The sequence below is a fragment of the Chinchilla lanigera genome, unplaced genomic scaffold (genome assembly GCF_000276665.1).
Source record: "Chinchilla lanigera isolate Chin_1 unplaced genomic scaffold, ChiLan1.0 scaffold00018, whole genome shotgun sequence".
Lineage (NCBI taxonomy): Eukaryota > Metazoa > Chordata > Mammalia > Rodentia > Chinchillidae > Chinchilla > Chinchilla lanigera.
The window spans coordinates 26,628,571-26,647,800 of NW_004955419.1; the positions used below are offsets into that span (position 1 = coordinate 26,628,571).

The 19,230-nt window shown below is 51.2% G+C and overlaps 1 protein-coding gene across 1 annotated transcript in view; it reads right to left on the minus strand.

The window, feature by feature from the left end:
* Col15a1 (collagen, type XV, alpha 1) overlaps positions 1 to 19,230 on the minus strand; it is a 110,579-nt gene that overhangs the window by 51,399 nt on the left and 39,950 nt on the right. Inside the window, exons 6-12 of the mRNA XM_005382825.2 lie at positions 14,579 to 14,723; positions 11,321 to 11,433; positions 8,152 to 8,286; positions 6,785 to 6,937; positions 4,898 to 5,104; positions 4,366 to 4,491; positions 564 to 608 (exon numbers count right to left, since the gene is read on the minus strand). Coding sequence (XP_005382882.1) covers positions 564 to 608; positions 4,366 to 4,491; positions 4,898 to 5,104; positions 6,785 to 6,937; positions 8,152 to 8,286; positions 11,321 to 11,433; positions 14,579 to 14,723 — 924 coding nt within the window. The remainder of the gene's footprint in view (positions 1 to 563; positions 609 to 4,365; positions 4,492 to 4,897; positions 5,105 to 6,784; positions 6,938 to 8,151; positions 8,287 to 11,320; positions 11,434 to 14,578; positions 14,724 to 19,230) is intronic.

Below are 19,230 nucleotides of genomic sequence, written 5' to 3' on the forward strand. Positions count from 1 at the left end.
GTTTCCTTCTTGGTGACAAGATAAATAGGTGCCATTCTCAGAGGTGGGGCACCCAAGGGGAGCAGCGGGTTTGGACTAAAGGTGAGTGTTCAGCTTGGGATATATTGAGTTAGAGAAACCTCTGGGCCATTCAGGATGCAAGATAGAAATGAATTCTGATACTGAGCATACTGTGAGCTTCTAGTAGAGGAGGAAGCCCTGAGTTTTGACTGGAAGGTAGTTTGGGGGACTGTCCTTGTACACTGTGGGTCCAGCAAAAATTCCAGGGACCAAGGAACGCTTCCACAGCATTTTCCTAAAGAGAACAAAATGGCCCAGGAATACAGCATCCCCCCGAACTGTCCTCCTCCTCTCTGTAGAAAGGCACTCATTTTTAAGATCTAGACTGTGCACAAGAGAAGAAAGGCAAAAGGAGAGTGGAAATACAGTGAAATCTCAAAATATGAAGTGGCCAAAAGTTTCTGCCATCATCTTGATTGAAACAGAATAAATCAACCCCAAATGACAGGCTCTGCACCCTTGCTTGGGAGTCAGTGCTCTCCACAGAACACCGCAGCACAAACCTTTTCTCCTTCAGGTCCTTCCACTTCCCCATGTAGTAAGTGAGCCTGAAACAAGAAGATTTGGTTAAAAGTCGGTCATGAAGTCTCTGGAACATGCAGCTGCTGAGCGCTGATGACATTCCTGGCATGGGCTGGGGGTGGCACTGGGCTGGCGTAGTGAGGAACCATGCTCACTGCTGTGATCCCTGCACCCAGAAGACCACAGGCTCTCAGTACCTATTTGCCAAGTGACTACGGGAAGACCAGGCATTTGGAGTCACCCGAACCTGACGATCAGTCTCATCTTTTGCTAGTGTTCCACAGCACAGATTTTAAAGTATAGAAGTTCATCTTAAGGGCAATGTTTGCCATATGTTCCTTAAAAGATTCTAAAACCTCGTCGGTCCTTATAAGTGGAACGACTCTGTTGCAGCACTGTGGGCTTTGCTAAATGACCTTTGGCTCCAGTCTGAAGATGGTGACTGTGATCAGTGCAGAAATCAAGGCGAAAGGCCCAGGGACCAAGGCTTTCATCCTACTTGACCTCTGGGAACTGTATGGCCTGGAGTAAAAGCCTAGTCCTCTTGGCCTTACCTGCAATATAATTCTGGTTAGCTAATTTCAGCACATCCTGTGTGCCAGGCAAAGTTTTCCATGTATTAACTCATTGGATCCTCACAACAAATGGAGGAGAAGGTACTGTGATTATGGTCCCCTTTCCATGTATGGTAAATGGAGACTGGAGATGGGGAGAAAGTCTAGGAGAATTTCCCCAGGAGAGGTGGACAGAGGCAGATGTGTGCAGAGCTGGGTTTGGATGCTGACTCTCACCCACTGAGCTGTCCAGCCTTGGTGATCTGAGATTCAAAATGATTCCAAAACACCCCAGAGGACCTGATCTCTTGAACAGCATTTTTTTTTTCTTTGTCTTTTTGAGACAAAGGGTCTCGCTATGCAGTTCAGGCTGGCCTTGAGCTCACTTTGTAGCCCAGGCTGGCCTCAAATGTGCATGGTCCTCCTCCCTCAGCCTCCTGAGTGCTGGAATTGCAGGCGTTCGCCACCACGCCTGGCATTTGACCATCATTATTGTGCTTTTACGCTCTGCTCAGGGATTATGGAGTCCATCTCAGTCAGTGCGGGTACTAAGCACAGGGACTGAATGATGACCGTCTTCATCAGTCATGTACAAGGGTGCCCCAGTGTGTGCCCATTCATCTCTCCCTTTCTTTCTTTTCCTCCTCTCCTTAGAGTTTGCAAAACTATCTGTTGTAACCATAAGCTGCCATGGTGGAAAACACTAAAATGCATTAAAGACCTTCCAAATTCCCATAGTTACAATCACTCTGAGGCAGCAATCACTAATATTTAGGGAGGGCATTTCCTTCTAGGGTTCTTACATGTGGATATTTTTAAATACTTAAGACCACACAATAGACTCAGGATTAGAACCAGCTTCTTTTATGTAACATGATACAGTTGGTATGTCCGCTATCATTGAATACTAATAAGAATAATGTTAAGAGCTGCATACATGTTCTGTTATTTGAATATACTTTAATTCAATTAACCATCAATTCTTTGCTAATTAGATCATACCCAATTTGTCTCTATTATGAACATGAACATCTACTATGAAATTAATATCTTTGTAAACAAAGCATTTTTACATATTGCACTGTCTCCATTTGGGTGGATTCCTGGAACAGAAGTTTCTGGTTGCAGTTTCATGGTGGTTAACTTATGGTTGTTAATATGTAGTTTTATGGTTGTGAACATCTGTGGACAAAGAGTTTCCTAGAAGCAATAAACCTTCAACACCCCCACCAACATCGCGGGCTTCACCAGGCCAACTTCTTAGGGCAGGAAACACAAAGAAATAAGGAAAAACGAGCCAGTTTCTTCAACAAACCATTAGCAAAAAGAGAAAAGAATCAGGGAGACAGCCTGAGATTAACAGACATCTGAGACAAACTAACATGTTCAGATTCACAGTCAAACCACCTAACTGGGAAAGGACACTTTAAAAAAACCAACGAATTAAATAATATAAAGGAACCATTGCTAATTTTGTTAGAGGGATAATGACAATGTGGCTATGCAAAAAAAAAAGTCCCACATCAACAATGTGTACCACCAATACACATGGACTTATTTACAAGTTAAATGAAAAGATGTTTAGGCTTTTAAAAAAAGACTCCAACCTTCCCCTTCTCTCCAAAAAGATGGGGGTAGAAGGTAGCACAGATAAAGCCAGAAGGTTGAAGGTTATCTGGCTGAAGGTTGATAACTGTTTAAACCAAGTAATGGCATGTGGAGGTTACTTATGTCACTCTGAGCCCCCCTGTGAATTTTTTAGATTTTAAAAAATAGTAAGATTGGTCAATTGATTGATCAGTTGATTTTAGTTTTTTGAGACAGGATCATGCTATGTGGTTTAGGCTGGCCTCGAATTCACTGTGCACCACAGGCTGGCTGTTAAGGTTTTAAAAGAAGGAGGCCTCTACCAGTGCCTGGTGCAGCTCCACGCAGAGCTCTGGCCAAGGCTTTTGCACATATCAGGGAGTGAGGAGCACAAAGGCAGGGGACGTTGTGAGGGAGTCGCACCTGGTGCTGGCATCACAGCTAGTTGGTGACTCCCTTGCTAGCTGCCTGCAGTCATCCCCTGGGGTCCCACCCCAGCCCCTGTCTAACTCTCTAGGTCAGCACTAACCTCAGACTCTGTAGGGCTTTAAGCTGCCCCCAGTCCCTATGAATGTCTAATGTGCACCGAGTTAAGAAGCAGAGTCCTCACCAGCCTTCCCCCTTTATCAGTGATGGTGAGGGGGATGGAGCCCACCCCCTCCCCCAGTACAGGGCGTCCTGGAAGCAGAACCCGGCCTCCTGGCTCTCCCTCAGGGGTCTTCCCACCATGCCTCGCGCTCACAGATGAGATCATGGGTGAGCAGAAGCCACAGGTCGGTAGGCTCCGGTCAACCTTAGCTCAAGCTGGCCAGTGGGAGGGCTTCCTTTAAAACCACTCACCTTTGAAGAGCTCTCGGAGTCACACAAGCCCAGGATTCCAGGACTCCTGGTTTCCTTTTGGGTTTTGTGTTTTTGTTGCCGTTTTTGTTTTTCGTGGTGCTAGCGATCAAACCTGGGGCCTCACACATGATTGCTCACTGAGCTACACTACCAGTCCCCCTGTCCTTTTTTTTCATTTTTTATTTTGAAACAAGGTCTTGCTAAATTTCCCAGGCTAGCCTTGATCCCAGGTTCAAGTAGCTGGGATTACAGGCCTGCACTACCACACCAGCTGGGTGTCCTATTTCTAGAAGACAAAGTTACGCCCTTCAGTGCTGACAACCTCATGTGTGTACACAGAGTGTTCCCAGCATTCTCTGACTTAACCTCAGTTACTCCCATTCACACATAGGAACACGCTCAGAGAACAAAAGGATTTGCTTAAGGTCACACAGTGGCATTCCAGGATCCTAGGAATCTGTGCTGGAGTGGACTTGGCAGGCCCCTCTCCACCCACCCACCCCCACAGGCCCAGCCCAGCCTGGCAGCCAGCTTTTACATCTTCTGACAGCACTGCTTGTTAGAAAGATCTCATGTCAATCTTTAAAAGGCAGTCTGGGGCTCAAAGGTAGGTCCCTTTGATTTTTACTCCCTGCTTTTTTCTCCCCAAACTGCAGTTTCCCCAAGTGTCCCAGGTTGAAGGCCCTAAACTACTCAAATTTGAAAACCAAAATGAGAACCCACATCCAAGAAGGCCAAGGTTGGCCTTTGTCTTCCCTGTAGTATCTGCTGAGGCAAGTCTGTCCCCCTGTACGCCACTCACCAGAGTGACCCGTCTCTCAGGAGCCACCGTGGGTACGGGAAGCGGCAGCCCAGCAGGGGGAGCACTGCTGATCCCCTCTCCGCCTGCTGTGGCCAGGGGCTCCAAATCTTCCATGTCATCAGGTGCCTGAGAGGGAAATCAACACGAGGAATCACTTCACCTCATCCACAGGGTAGGGTGGACGTGGTAAAGGTCACTTCCAAGAAGCCCAACCTCAAAACACTTTCGTACATACATCAGGCTGACAGAAACCGCATCTCTTCCGCGGGACCCATTCCCAGCGACCTGCCCCACATGGGGCCACTTGTCTCTGAGAAAGTTCCTCTCGGACAAGGCTAGGAGGCAGCAGTGAGGGACAAATTCTGTGTCGCACTCCTGCCCTTGCATCCTGCCCCATCCAGCTGTCATCTCCCCAGACACCTCCCAACAGAGCCAAATGTGCAGGCACCTCTGTGGTGGCCACTAACCTCTCCTGTCTCAGGATGAGACCTTTCTCTCCCATGATACAGAGAGGACACTAGACGGCACTTACCGGGGTGACCACTTGTCCCAGGGCCGCTGTGGGTGTGAGGACAGCCAGGTCATCTGTGGAAGGCCCACCGGCATGTGCAGGGGCCACTGTGGGTGTAAGGACAGTTAGGTCGTCTGTGGAGGCCCCACTGGCTTCCTCTTCTCCAAAAGTGCTGAGGGACACTTCTGTGGTAGCTGTGGCCGTGGTTAACCATTCCTCACCTGGGCCCTGGAACAAAGCTGGCATGAGAGATGGCGCCAGGTGACCCAAGCCCAGCTTCAGTGAGTGTCAGGTACTGCAGGGAGGAAACGCCCAGGGCCAGCAGATCCCTGCTGGTTCTTCACCCCTTTCCCTTTGCACAATGAGGACTGCACTTCAGTTCACAGACCCTCTCCAGGGCACTCCCAACTCACCCCCAGTACCCTCCTAGCACCTCTCTGTCAGCTGCTTCTCTGGGCTTAGTCTGCGTGCCTCTGGTAAGAGGGAGCTTACTACTTTGACTTTCAGACAGTTCTATTCAAGTTCTGGTTTCCATTCAGCTTAGATGCAGTGGAACTGGGACCTGAACCCTTGTGGCTTGTCTTTGAAGAAAAAGGAAATAAAGAAACAGAAGAGAAAGGAGGAGGAGGAGACCACTGAAATCATCCACACAACTGCCACATGGCTTGGAGAAGCTCTGTCACTGGTCAGTGCATTTGCTTCCACCAGTCTCCCTACGTGGACGTTAGGCTGGAGCTGGGAGGCCACTGGATCAGTGTGACACAGATTGGACAGCAGGTGTGTGATGACATCAGAGGCAGGGCTCTTGGCCTGTGATGGCCTGGCTGCCCTCCATGCATTCACTCAGCAAATGCCCATGCCTGTCAGTCAGGAGGGAAGGGTAACAGTGAAAGGGGGGTCCACAACCCCCGTCCTCGCTGCGCTTACGTCCTGCTGGGAAGACAGACACGATCTAGTGGCCAAGTTTATTATGGATTACAATTGTGATGAGCCTCCCAAGGGCAAGGGCAGGGCCTTCCCACTGTGGAACAGCCCCTTCTCGAGGAAGTGGTGTTCCGGTTGACTGTAGGACAAGCAAGAATAGAAAGGAGGAGGGCAGGAGGGGTTCCTGGCAGAGAAGAGGGGCCTGGCAAGACTGCATATCAAGAGGAAAGAGGCCTGCTCAAAAAATGAAAGGGAAACAGGCAGGAACGCCTGCGGCTGAGGACAGAGGAGCCTGAGACCCTGCACGGCTTCAGGAGAGCTGGGTCTGCAGGTCAGGGTGAGGCACAGCTTCTAAGCAGAGGGCTTACACCCCAGAAAGGCACTGTGAGAGAACATGGAGTGGTCAGGAAGGGCCTCAGAAGTCGCCTGTGCTGAGGACATGTGGAGAGGACAGTCCAGGGCCGGACACCAGAGGACGAAAGCGGGAGGGTTCATGATGGGTCAGGGCAGAAAAGTCAACAAGAGAGTCAAACAAAGTCAACAAGAGAGAAGAGGATTCTGCCTGTGGGAACACAGGAGTGGACATGGGAGCTGGGTTTGCGTCCTTAGAGTGACAAACTGGAGGGCGCCATTATAGGGACACCTCGGGGACAGGCTTGCGCAGTGCCCTGGCATGCTTGTACCCTGCACTGCGGCCAGGTCCTGGCCAGGCGCTCCCTGCTGCTGCACCCTGGCCCCTCCATCCAGCCTTCTGACAGCTCACAGTCACTCCATTACCTCTCCCCTAGCCCTGAGCCTTGGCCCCACCTCTCTGATCCACCCAGCTCCCCTGGGCCTTGGTCCCCACTGGTCCCAAGTTCTACCAGGGCCAAGCTTTTCATCAGAGAGGTACTGCATCCCCATGCCGGTGTGTTGGGATTTGCTGCATGTGACCGGCACACTTGGAGAAGGCCAACAACTGTCCCAGTGTTTCATGCTCCTTACCAGAGTGGTCTCTTCCCTGGGGCTCTGGGTGGACATGGTGAAGGTGGGTCCCACCGTGGGCAGGCTGCCTGACTCTACTTCCCCAGCAGTGCTCACTGGTGCCTTGGCCTCCCCTGTTCCCATTGCTGCTGAACCTTCTTCATCCTCCAGATCCTAAATAGAGAGATATCCCAAGGGACTACGTCAGCAGACCACACCCCTGATCCCCCGGGGCAGGGCCTCTGCCGCACCTCCATCCTTCAAGGTGCATGCACGCCAGAGCACCCCATCACCACAACACTCCCGCACCTCCTCCGTGGTTCCCTACCTAAGGCCCTGCCACCCTCAAGAGACATGCACCCACTAGCTGTCCCTGCCAGCCTCTGCCCTCCACTCTTGAGTATAAAGATCTCACTGGCGTCTAGGTTGCTGTACTGGGGTAAAAATCCAGGTTCTTGCCCTCCTCACACCTTGTTAGAGCAGCTATCCACACTGTGGGTCACCTGGCCACTTCCTGCCTCCTGCTCTCCCTGACTGGGTGCCATCTGGCTTCTATCCCACCTCCTAAACTGCTTTCACCCTTCTGGCACTCAGAGTCACATTTATAAATTCAGGGGACACGTTTGAGTCCCTTACTCAGCAGGACTTGCAGCAGGATGCAACATGGTGAGTCACGCCCTAGAGCCGCAGGGACCGCCACTCACCCAGGCCTGGATACAGCCTCTGAGCCCATCCCCAAGTCCAGGTTGGCCTCCCTGTCCTTTTGCTCTTGGAAGTCAGGGTGCTCTCTCTAGAATTCCAGTCTGCCTACGTCTCTGTGTTATGTACCATCCTCTGGTAGCTCCTGACTTCTGCAGGCTCCTCTTGGGCTCCTAGGCAGGGCCCCCAAAGCCCTCTGGTCTCAGCTGCCAGTCCAGCCCCATTTCCCCCTGGCCACCTCACAGCTGAGCCCCGGGGGTACACACACTTCTTGGGCTCCTTTGAGACTCCTGGCCTGTGCTCCTGCTGGCCCCTTCTGGCGCCCTGTCACCCTGCCACCTCTTCTACTCACCCTCTCTCTCGGGCTCGCCTTCTACCTCCTGGACCCCCAAGGTTGGGTCTGGGCCCCTGTGCTGTGCTCCCAGAGCACCCCCCGTTTTCTCTCTTCACCTCTTACCTATGTGTTTCCTATTTACCACCATTCCCCGGCACTAGGTCGGGTGCCCAGCACAGCACAGCGCTCTGCAACCACCCGCTTTGTGATTCAGTACCTGCCTAGGCCTCCTACTCAGAAGCCCACAAACCCAGCCCCACAGGGCTGTTGCTCTGCATTTTGCCGGCCACCGCTCACCAGGACAACCTCACCTCCCCCAAAATGGCCAAAGGGGGGTGTGCCTGGGGCTACTTACTGGAGTGGTCCCTTCCTGAGGGTTCAAGGTGGACACGGCCAGGGTTGGTGCTGCAGCGGGCATGCTGCTGACCTCTGCCTCCTGGGGTGTGCTGGTGGTCACCTCATCCTCCCCTGCTACTGTTGCTGCAGAGCCCTGGAAATGAAGACATCACAAAGACCACGTCACTGTGCCCCGGGCCCGAAGAACATGCCCATGGCTGGACAGAGGGGACCGCCTGAGCCCTCCTGCCCCTGTGTCTCTGCAGCTTCTTTCAATGTCTCTGATTTTGCTGTAGCTCCAGGCCAGCCCAGGCTTGCAGAACACAGGGACAGGGATGACTGCCTGGGAACCTCTGTCTTGCGTTTGATGCCAGTGCCTGCTGGGAGGTCATTGCCTCCTGAATCAGCCCCCTCCCCAGTGCTGTACATGTTTGCCCAGACACAGGGGCCTCCTGAGACCTCCACTATGTATCCGTCAAGACACCGGGACAATGTCTTTTCCTACGGCAGTGCTTGAGAGACATGCCAGTGGCATCTCTGTCCTCCTCAGCCTTGCCCAGCCCAGATACTCCTTTCCCCTCTTTCTCCGTGTATGGGAGTTGTCCTCATGCCTCTAACCAACATGACTCCATCTTGTCGAGGGCCCTCCAGTGTGGCTGTCCACGGGCCCCACCAGGTGCCGAGGCTGCGCGGCAGGCTGCAACACAACAAGGTCACCCACCACCACAGCTCGCAGTGTTTGCTGAGACTGGTGGCACTTCCTGATAAGGACGTGATGAGAACAGCGAGCGTACGGCTTTTCCCAAGGACCCTCCTTGCGTTGGAGTTTGCTTTTTCCCTCTAAAATCAGTAGTTGAACAAAGGGAAGTTCATGACTTCAGCGGCGCTGCAACCCGCACATCATCGACTGCTCTGTAAGTCACCCCCAAGAAACTCATGTATGTGGCAGGCTGGACTTGCCTGAGTTGTTCACTGGGCTGTCAGTGCCCTCTCAATTCAGAGGCAGCCATTTCTTTCATACCTCTCCCGTAATTCAGGCGGCACCCCGTGACCCAGTTGACAAGGAGCAGGCAGATTCTCTGAAAGTTGCTCAGCAAATGGAGCAAATGGAAACAGAGCGCCTTTGGCTACAATGTCACCAAAGGGACTGTGCTTTAACTGTTTTCTAAACTTTTGTTTTATCATATTAGTTTTTGCAAAACACGTAGTCTCTTTGTTCACTAAACACACTAGACTAATCAAAGTTAGCCAGATCCCTGAGAGCATATACAAAAGGAAAGGCAGAATGAACTATTTCCCAAACTTATTTGACTTCAGAGCCCTTTCTTCACAGAATGTATTAAGTCCTTGTACACTTCTCCTAGAAAAAAACAGTTTAAAAAAAGATGATGCCACAGGATATCAAATGAGACTCTCTTTGAGTCAGTTCAGCTAAAGCCTCAACATAAGTGTAATTCCATAGGCATCAGGTAACTTCCACATGCAGAAAGAAGGGCCCAAGCCACTTCTGGGGGCCAGCATTAGCCCATCCCATACATGCAGGCCATGTAAGGAAAGAATTTACTGTGGGGTTGAGAGACAACAAGGGAAGAATTCCTTTGGAGAGAACGCCTATTGTGCCCCCTCACCCCACACAAACCATTTGGTGAGTGAGACATGCATTCTTTGGAATTTGGGAGACACAGGGACTGGGGTGTGATTATTTGGGGAGGGGAGAGAGAAAGTGAAAGTTGGGGGCCATCCAGATCCAGTGGGAGGGAGAGGACAGGGTGAGAGGAGGGGGATCTTCCTGCAGCTATTGTGCTGGAGCCAGATCAAGACCTCATCCTCCCAAAGGGAGCTGGCTAAATCTGTCTGGAAATGGGCTCTACCCAAAAGCCCACCCAGAGGGTCTAAGCACCCAGCAGAATGTGGAAGCCCAGGCAGAAGTTGAGCCCAATAATGGAACTCTGACCCTATGTCTCCTGTGGAAGGACCTCCAAATAATCCCAAAGTCCCCATGAGAGAAATTTCCAGCAATCAGGCAACACCCACACTGTTATAGTTTATGTATAGATGTCCCCCAAAGCCTCATGCAGTCATGGGGCAGGCTTCTAGAGTTTGTGATTGATTCATGGTCCAATGCTGGGATAATGGATGTGAGTGCTACACCTGCCCTGGGGCAGGTAGTTTGCATACAGTATAAGGGAGGGAAAGAGGCTTGCTCGCCGCTGCTCCTCACTTCTTGCTCTTGTTCCTTTTGCTGTTTCCCACTGTCACGAACTGTTGCCCTCTGCCATGTGCCACCCTGTCTTGGAGCTAGCTGAGTATGGACTGAAACCTCTGCAAACTGTGAGCTAAATAAACCTTTCCTTCCTTAATTCTGGATGTCAGGTATTTTGTCCCAGCAATGCAAAAAAAGTAACTAAGACACACACCAAAGACCCAGATCACCATTTGACCCACCATGTACAGCTGTGTCCTTTTCCTTAGGAGGGCCAGAACCTGCAGATGTTAAAAACAGCTATATAGGGGAGGAGGAGGTCATGGGCAATAGAGAGAGGAAAGGAAATGGAGAGGAAATCTCTCTTCTTCTTTCCCTGGCAGATTCCTGCTCTGCAATAGGCTTGTACAGCAAGGGGAGTGACTTTTATTTCAGTCAAATTTTTTGTATTATGCTGAACTAAGTTTGTAAAATATCAGTGAAAATTGCCTGGGAGAGCCGTGAGACCTACCTGGGTTTTCATCCAGGATAGGGAAAGGAATGATCTGGCACTGCAGGTTTTTGTCAGACTGGATTTATTTTTGCACCCTACTGTGTCCAGCATTTCAAAAGCAGCCTTTGTCGGTGTAAAAGCCAACCACAGAACAAAAGCATGGACATACCTGCAGTTAATGTGATTCTGGTTTGAAAGCCCTGAGAGCTCTGGGGAGGCCATACTTACCTCTTCACAATGGAGCAGGGGGAGGTGGTTGCCATGGAGAGGAAGGGTGTGAGCACAGGCTGGGGATGCGGTTCATTCACCTGTCCTGGTATATCCCTGGAGCCCTTGACCCTTGCCTCTTCCCTACCACAATGACGGGGTAGTCTTGATGACTTTCCGTTAAAACCTTGTGGTTCTCTCCAGCGCCCAACAAAAGTCACCACCAAGTATGAAATAAATGAAGTTCATCACTGACTTATCAAATGCAATTTACCACGCACTTACTTGTTCTTCAGTGGCATCGAGGAAGGCCCTCTCTCCTGAGCCAGCGTCAGCAATGGCATCCCCATCCACGGTATGAACCCTCTCCAGCGTGTCATTCAGGATCTCGCCAGACCCTACAGGAAGCAGGTATTCTGTAATTAACTACAGTCCGCAGTCTTGGAAAAGAATGCGCTAGGTCCTTACCCCCTATCTTGGAAAGACGTTTGTAATACTGTAATTCAGGACCGAGAGGGGAAGCACCAAGCTGCAGAATAACATGGTGAGGGAGAAGTTCTTGGTGGTTCCCACCACGGACTCTGGCACCTCCTCTTGCCTGGAATCCTGCTTTGCTGCTTTCTAGGAATAAACCCTGTGGCAGGCACATGGCAAATAGCTCCTGTGCCTCAAGTTACTCATCTACAAATGGGGGATAATGTCTACCTTGCTAGGCCGTTCTGAGGAGGACGTATCACAAGGATTAAATAAAGCAATGCAAGAAAGGCACTGAGGACACTGCCTGGATATAGTAAGCAAAAGATAGTGACTGTCAGCACTGTTCCGTATTTGTGAGACAGAAGAAAAAACTATAGAGGGATACATACTTTATCATTATACATAATTATTCTGTAACATATTCATAGTCTCTAATTATGTAATATATAATATGCGTGGACATGTGTCTATATATACACACACACTTAGCTACACTGCAGTAATCAATATTGGTTTCTTGCTGGATAGGAGCGGAAAAAGAGAAGGAAATTATTACTTTTTGTTCATACAACTGTGTGTTGATGAATTGTTGCCGCATGCACATACTTCTTTTGCAATTAAAAAAGAAACAAATGCAGTCCAAAAGCAGAGAAAAATAAATTATATTAAAATGAACGTATGCCCGCAGTGCTGGACCACTGGTCAAGCTTGTTGCATGCTCGTCATTTTCAGCCTCCTGCCAGCCCAGTCTTCTTCTTAGAAGAACTCGACCCACCACCTGGCTGCAGGAGCAAGGCCAGGACGGGAATCCCACGTTTTCAGCCTCTTTGCTATCAACCCCCGGCTTGTGTCCTGCTCTGCTGAGCACACTGACACCTTTTTAGTTATTAACCTTGTGCTGCAGAGCAGGCATAAGGTTTCACAGACAGTGGTTGGGGTAGAGGGGTCTTGAAGCTAGATGGGCCTGTCTCCAAGTCAGACGCTTTCCACATACGCTGCACTCATACAGGCCCCACCGGCCAGACAATGTAGGGGATCATGGCGAACCCTGAGTTCAGGCACCCTTGAAACCCAAAACCCTGATCTCCGCCGCACGCTTGCGTTCTCCCCGCTCTGACCACCAGGGGGTGCTGTGCAGACAGGCGGCGGGCCCCAGCCCTAAGTAGTGATCCTTGGAGGAGGGTCGTGCTGGATGGATGGTGTCAGGGAAGCCAGAAATACAAACACTAGGGAGGTTTCCTTGTCCAGGGGCAGCCTTTGGGAGCAGCTTCTTTCTCCCCACATCTTGGCTGTCTACACAACAACAAGAAAAGGAACAAATCCGCCAGTTCCGTGGATTCCCTCTGGCGCTCTGCTGGCAGATACGGAGTAAGACTGACGCCAGCCCCGACAGCTGTGCTGTCCTCTGCGTCCCGGTCTCCATGTGAATCTTGCCCCCCTGGGACTAGGAAGGACCCTGCCCTGCTCCGCTTCTCTGCCAACTCCTTGTCCCTGCTTCGGAGAACAGAATCTGGAATTCTCAAACTATTGCTAGGACATGACCAGCCTTCAGGGACGACAGCACATTCAGTCAGCTCACCTACTGGGGAGACAGGGATGTTAACACTCCCAGCCCTGGCTTAAGGAACCTGAGGCTTGGGAATGCTCACTGCCTGCCCCGGGCCCACCGCAGATAGGCAGTTCGGTATCCAAGCAAGGCTTCCACCCCTACTGCCCAGGTCTCCTCCTGCCCAGCAGGCTTTCCTCAGCTACACGTTCACTTTTTGGTTTTATAACAACTTTATTACACTATTACTCAATTTTTTTCTACTAGTCTGTCCTGTCTCTTACCCACAGGCTTCCCAAGTTTAGCTGTTACAATAACATTCATTAACTGATGGCAGCAGCAAAAAGAAAAGTGATAAATATTATTGTAGAAGGCTTTTAAAATATAGAAGTCCAATAAAGAAAATAAAAGCGGCCCATAATCCTTCCATCCAGAGATAACTGCTTGTAACATTTTGTTGCATAGGGCTTCTAATACGTAATATGTCTAATATATGCACATTGCTCTCCATAGCTACATAAAAAGATATAACTATTCAAAATGAGGATCATAGCACACAGAGTTTTGAAATCATGTCTACTGGAATAAACCATAAGCATGTCCCTGAGCCATTAATCCTCCACATCACCAGTGCCAGGGCTGGTGTATGTAAGAATAACAGAGTTTGCCCGAGTTACACTTACAGTGGGCACTTTCAGTTGTTGCTACTACTAGGAGGGGTGCTGGTAGAAATGGCCTTGCTCCTACATCTCAGAGCTCTGGCCCTGTCTGCAACTGTGGTCTGAAACTGTCCCCCTCTAAGAAAGGGTGGAAAAAGCTGGTGATCTCAGGCCTTGACCACATGTTAAGCTTCTGTGTGGGGAATTGTACCCGACCTCTGGGCTTTACCAGTGTTCCCCCGCAGGGCTGAAGAAACACCAGGCAGGGACCAAGCCTTGGACAAGGAGCTGGAAGGCCTGCTGTCCTCCCAGGGCCCACCACTGACCCACTGGGTGGCCACAGCAGTCTCTGCCCATCTCTGGCCATCAGTTAGCTGGCTTGATCCTCTGCAAGTAAGAGAGGGCTGTGGAGTGAGGCCGAGGTTCTAGCTTGCATGGTTCTAGCCTGCATGGTTCCACTCAGCCTTCCCAAATGTTGGTTTCTTCGACCCATGAAATCGTGGCTCATAATGTCAACTAGAAGACGTGCTGCTGGGATTGGAGAAGTATGCGAACACTTGGCACATAGTAGGTACTCAAGAAGCATCCATAATCATCATAAGTTTTTCTATTAAACTCAGAAGAGGAGGCTGGGGGTTAAAAGCTGAGGTACCTGAGATCTGACCCAGCTCTATTATTTCTAAGCTGTGTCGTCTTGCCTGGGTGACTTAACTTTTCTGTGACTTCATTTTTTCAGCCTGTGTATAAGATGAGGATGATTACGTTCCTTCTGTGAAGGTGGGAGGGAAGGTTAAATAAGAGGCTGTACAGTACACGCCTGACCCAGGCTGAGCACACAGGAGTCTGTGCACCAGGACTTGCCTTGCTCAGGGCTGTTGTGCTGGCTGATGCTCAGGTTGGTTTCTGGGGTCCCCTCTGGTACCGGTTCACCAGAAAGCTCCGTGTCCTCCAGGGGAGAAAATGAGGTTGGAGGTGTGTTTATGGGTTCAACTTTTGCTTCTTTAGCCTGAAGGGAGGAAAAATAAGATTCAAAAGATTTATTTGGCAGCACAGGAAAAAAAAGTACATTGGAGAAATTAATTTATCTACAGAATGCTAAGTAAACCCAGAAGAAAGCCCACTTGCTGTGTTCCTGATCATCGCTGCATCTCCCGGGCCAGCAATAGGTGCACACTAGAGTAGTCAATCCCATTCCATTTACAAGGAGACTCGATCATCTCAGCCAAAGCCCTCTGAGCACGGGGACCACATTTCTGTGATCCCTGCATCCCAGGCCAGCACAGAGAAGATGCTCAGTAAAGATCTGTGTGCTGAGGGAATGGATGGATGCAGGGACAAATGCACACACCTGGCGGTATTTATAAATGCCATGTAAATCAAATCCTACTTGTGCACTGGTGATAATGGAAAGTTTCCTTCCAAGCAAACACCAGCCCTGTACAGCCAACCAGTGTCCTAACCAACCTTACCAGTAGGGAAAAACAAGCAAACAAATCCCTAACAGCTAGAAATAGAACAGTTCAGAGCTCCAGGCAGAACTCCTGATGCAGGTCTTAAACTTCATGGCACCACACTCCGACCCCAGGAGCAGCTTGTGAGAACAGGCTCTTCAGCAATCAAAGAGTCTCATCACTTTCTAAACCTGAGGTTGCAAGGGATAGGCTGGGGACATCTGAGTACAAGGAACTAATATCAACAAGAAACAAATCTTTGCTGTGTTAAGGTGCTAAGATTTTAGGGTTAATTTGTTACCAGAGGGTCATTTTTCTATCCTTGTAACAGAAGACTATGTCCCTCACGTCAGAATCTAGAACACAGAGATTCTCAGAGCCCCATAATTTAGGATTTACCGGCCCAGTTCTCACAGTCAGACTTGGGTCCAATCCCAGCTCTCAACTTATTAGCTAAGTTATGTGGGGCCAAGTCCTATAATCTCACAGGCTTTGGCTTCTTCTTCAGTACAGTGGGGACAATAATAAATATTCCAGGATAGAACTGCTCAGCACATGTTTATTTCTAGTACTGAATCATTCCATATGCCTCATTGAAGAAAACTGCAAGTGGGGATGAACAGAAATAGAAAACAGTCACCTTGAATACCAACACCTAGAGAAAACCACTGTGGAAGGTATTGCACGGTGAAGTCTCCGGGCGGAGGTGGGAGCGATGGCTGCAAGGAGCCTGGCCTTGAATAGTGAGCAGAGTTTCTGAACACGGGACGAAAGGGAGTGTGGGTGAGGTCAGGGCGTGACACCCCGAGCTTGGCAAAAGCTGAGGGTTGGAGGAAGAGGGCAAGGGAGTGAGGAGGGCTGGGCCATTGGTGAGACGGCCTTGGAGAAGGGGAGGAAGGGCACTGCTATGGGGTGTTAGGCTGCTGAGTGGCTTGGTCCACTGTGGGCTCTGGACAGTCTACTCAGTGCAATGGGAGCAAGGGGAGCAGAGGTCCAGGCCAGGAGGCCGGTGGGTGCACTGAACAGGCCCTCGAGGCAGGGACTCGAGGCAGGTGGGGACAGAGCCGGAACCTCTCCGCGGAGACTTACCCACCTCCCAGCGGGATGGGTGGTAAGGACTCCTGCTCCGCAGGTGCTTCTCCTCCCCTTGCACGGGGTCCAGGCGGAAGTCCAGGAGAAAGCCAGATGGTGCCAAGAGAGCCAGGAAGGCCTGTTTCTAGCCTTGAGTGAGGCCAAAATGGCCGGCAACAGAGCTGTTTCCGGAAGTATTTGGGCATTGGAATAGGGAGGTGGGGGAGGCAAGGCTGCAGGAGCACAGGAGGACACTGCAGTGGCGGGCTGAGCTCTGTTACTCAGGGTGGCCGAGTGACATCCCTGACTCCAGCCCGTCAGTTAAAAACTTCTTTGGCAAATCCTAGCCAGACAGCCACAGCCACCCCACCTGGGCCCTGCTGCAGGGCAGAACACGCATCTGGTAAGTTGGTGCTCCATGGGGAGACTGAGGTGCCCGGGCACGTGGCTGTTGGCTTTCAGAGTAACATGGATGGGGAACCATTGCGTCCTGTGACAAGGCAAAAACATGGAGTCTTAGGACTAACGACAGTTCAAGTTCTTAAAGGAGTGTGACTGGCTCAGCCCACACTCATATTCACATGGTCAGAGGTACTGATTTCACACACATGTCCTGAAGCCCTGGAGATAGCCCTGGAGCCCTGGAGGGCTGGAGCCCTGTGCCAAACCCTGGAGATCAGGGAATGAATAAAGAAGACCGGGTATCTGCCCTTGCACTGTTAGACCTTGGGGGAGCACAGACCAGACACAAATAACAGTGACTTAATAAGACACATAGCATCGCAGCGGTGACAGCCAAGGCAGAAGCAAGGCCGGGCAGGCGTGGGCTCTGAGGGCAAGATGTGGACTGGACGCCAAGGGGTGGGGAGGTGTCTGCCAGGTGGGAGTGGGGAGAGGGTGGCTATAGGTAAATGAAACCACGGGAACCAAGGCATGGACAGCAGGGAGAAGGCCCCAGCTGGGGTGTCTGGAAAACTGTGAAGGTTCGGGGGTGGCTGGAGGAGAGATCCTGGCTTTGCACCACAGTCACCTGCAGGGCTCTTTAATACAGATTCTTGGACCTCACCTCAGACCCACTGAATGTCCACATCAGCAGCCTGGGCAAAACTCTTTGCTTAAAGCTAGCCCCCCTCCACCTCTCCTCCCACGGGTGACCCAAGGCAGTACCAGGGCTAAGACTCATTCTAATTCTGCATAAGATAGAACTTCCCAGAAATGCAAACAGGCTCTGGCCCTAGATAGGGAAGAAGGCAAGAAAAGGTTGATTTTTAACTCCTGACCCTACAGAAAGTCCTTGGTTCAGTTTACTGGTTATAGCTCAAGTCTGGGAGAGTGGCAGGCAGAAAAGGCTCAAGACAGGGAAGTGAGATTCATCCGCATAAAGAAGCTAGACAGAGCTGGGAGGGGCCCGTCTGAGACGAGGAGGGAAATTCCCTGTCATGGGTGATGGCGGCCAAAAAAAGCCACAAAGCCTTTCCGAGAGACGATAGAGAGGGAAGTCCCCAGGGCAGTGTACTTGATCTGGAGCCAGGACCTGGCTCTACCACCCTTGGGCTGGACAGCCAAGAGCCAAGTGCTCATCACTCTTCCCCTCTGTGTCCTCTTCTACCCTTCCTGAAAGGGGACTAAAGTGTGAGCACCTGGCTGAGCATGACCCATGCACAGGAGGAGGGGTGTGTGAGGAAGGGATGCTAAGGATCAAGTGACAGGACCAATCTGTCAGCCCCAGAGCCATGGCCCAGGGGAAGTCTTAACGAGCGGGAACAGCCACAGGGCCTTGACACTCCTGGCAGGCCCAGCCACAGCCACCAGAAAGTAGGTGGAAGGAGGGGCTCAAGAGGAAGGAAGTCCAGCCCTGAGCTTTGCTCAAACCTCACAATAATCATCACTTGCTAGTCGCCACAGTGAGCATTTGCCCAAAGCTGCTGGGCCAGGCACTGCCCAAGTGTTCTGCATGGGGCCATTCATCTGCCTCGCATGCTAACCCACGAAGCAGGGATGCTCCCCTGCACCAGGGCAGGAAGCCGAGACTCAGAGAAGCTGGCACTGCGGAAGGTCAACAGCTAGTGAGGGGCAGACCTGGGGCCCACACCGGTGGGACTCTGGATCTGCACCAGTTCTCTTAAAAACTACTCAGAGCACTGGGGCTCAGGAACCTGACAAGGAGGTAAGAAAGTGTGCAGCACACCCCAGAGGCCTCCCGGCGGGATTAATTACCACCAGGGCACACCTCTTCCAGGCCTGGGAGTTGTGGCCATGCCCAAGGACACAGCATATGGTGTGGGCTTTCTTCTGGGCTTATTTAGCATTTTGTGGATAAATTAATTTCTCCAATGAAGTCACCCATCAGATCACCCACAGCCTCTTCCTCTTCACTTCTTCCGGCTGTCTAGGAACTCACTGCATCCCCGCTCTGTTTGCTGTCTGCCCCGAATCTGTCCTGCGAGGGGAGCCACCTGGGGAGCCGGTCAGGCCAGGCTCGAGTCCTGACTGCCACCATGTGGCTCACAGGAGCACCTGGCCCTGCTGGGCAAACATCTCCAGATCTGTACCCTGGGGCGGAGGCCACCTCCCTTGCGGGGCCTTGGAAGGAATAAGAAATTGCACACACAAAACTGCCATCCACCTGTGGGTATGGAAAACACCAACTTGCTTCCTTCCCACTGCTTCTCCACTCCTGTCCCATGCCACCTGGCTGCAGAGTCAGCTCCCAAGCGCTTCGGCCTCATCTCATCCCTGTGACCATCTCAGGCTCTCAAACTGCTTTGTTTTCTCTAGAACCAACAGAAATTACTGGCGACACTGCGTCAGTGAGCCTCCCTCCACGTTTTAGGCCGTTGTACGGGGGGTAGCATCAGGTTTGAAGTCCCAAGGACACTCTGTGCCTTGCTGCTGATGGGGCAGCCCAGAGCTGATGGGCACACAGGACTGCAGCACTGCTCAGAGCAGCCGCCACCCCAGTCGCCAGGTGAGTGGGTCCCCTGACCTCCC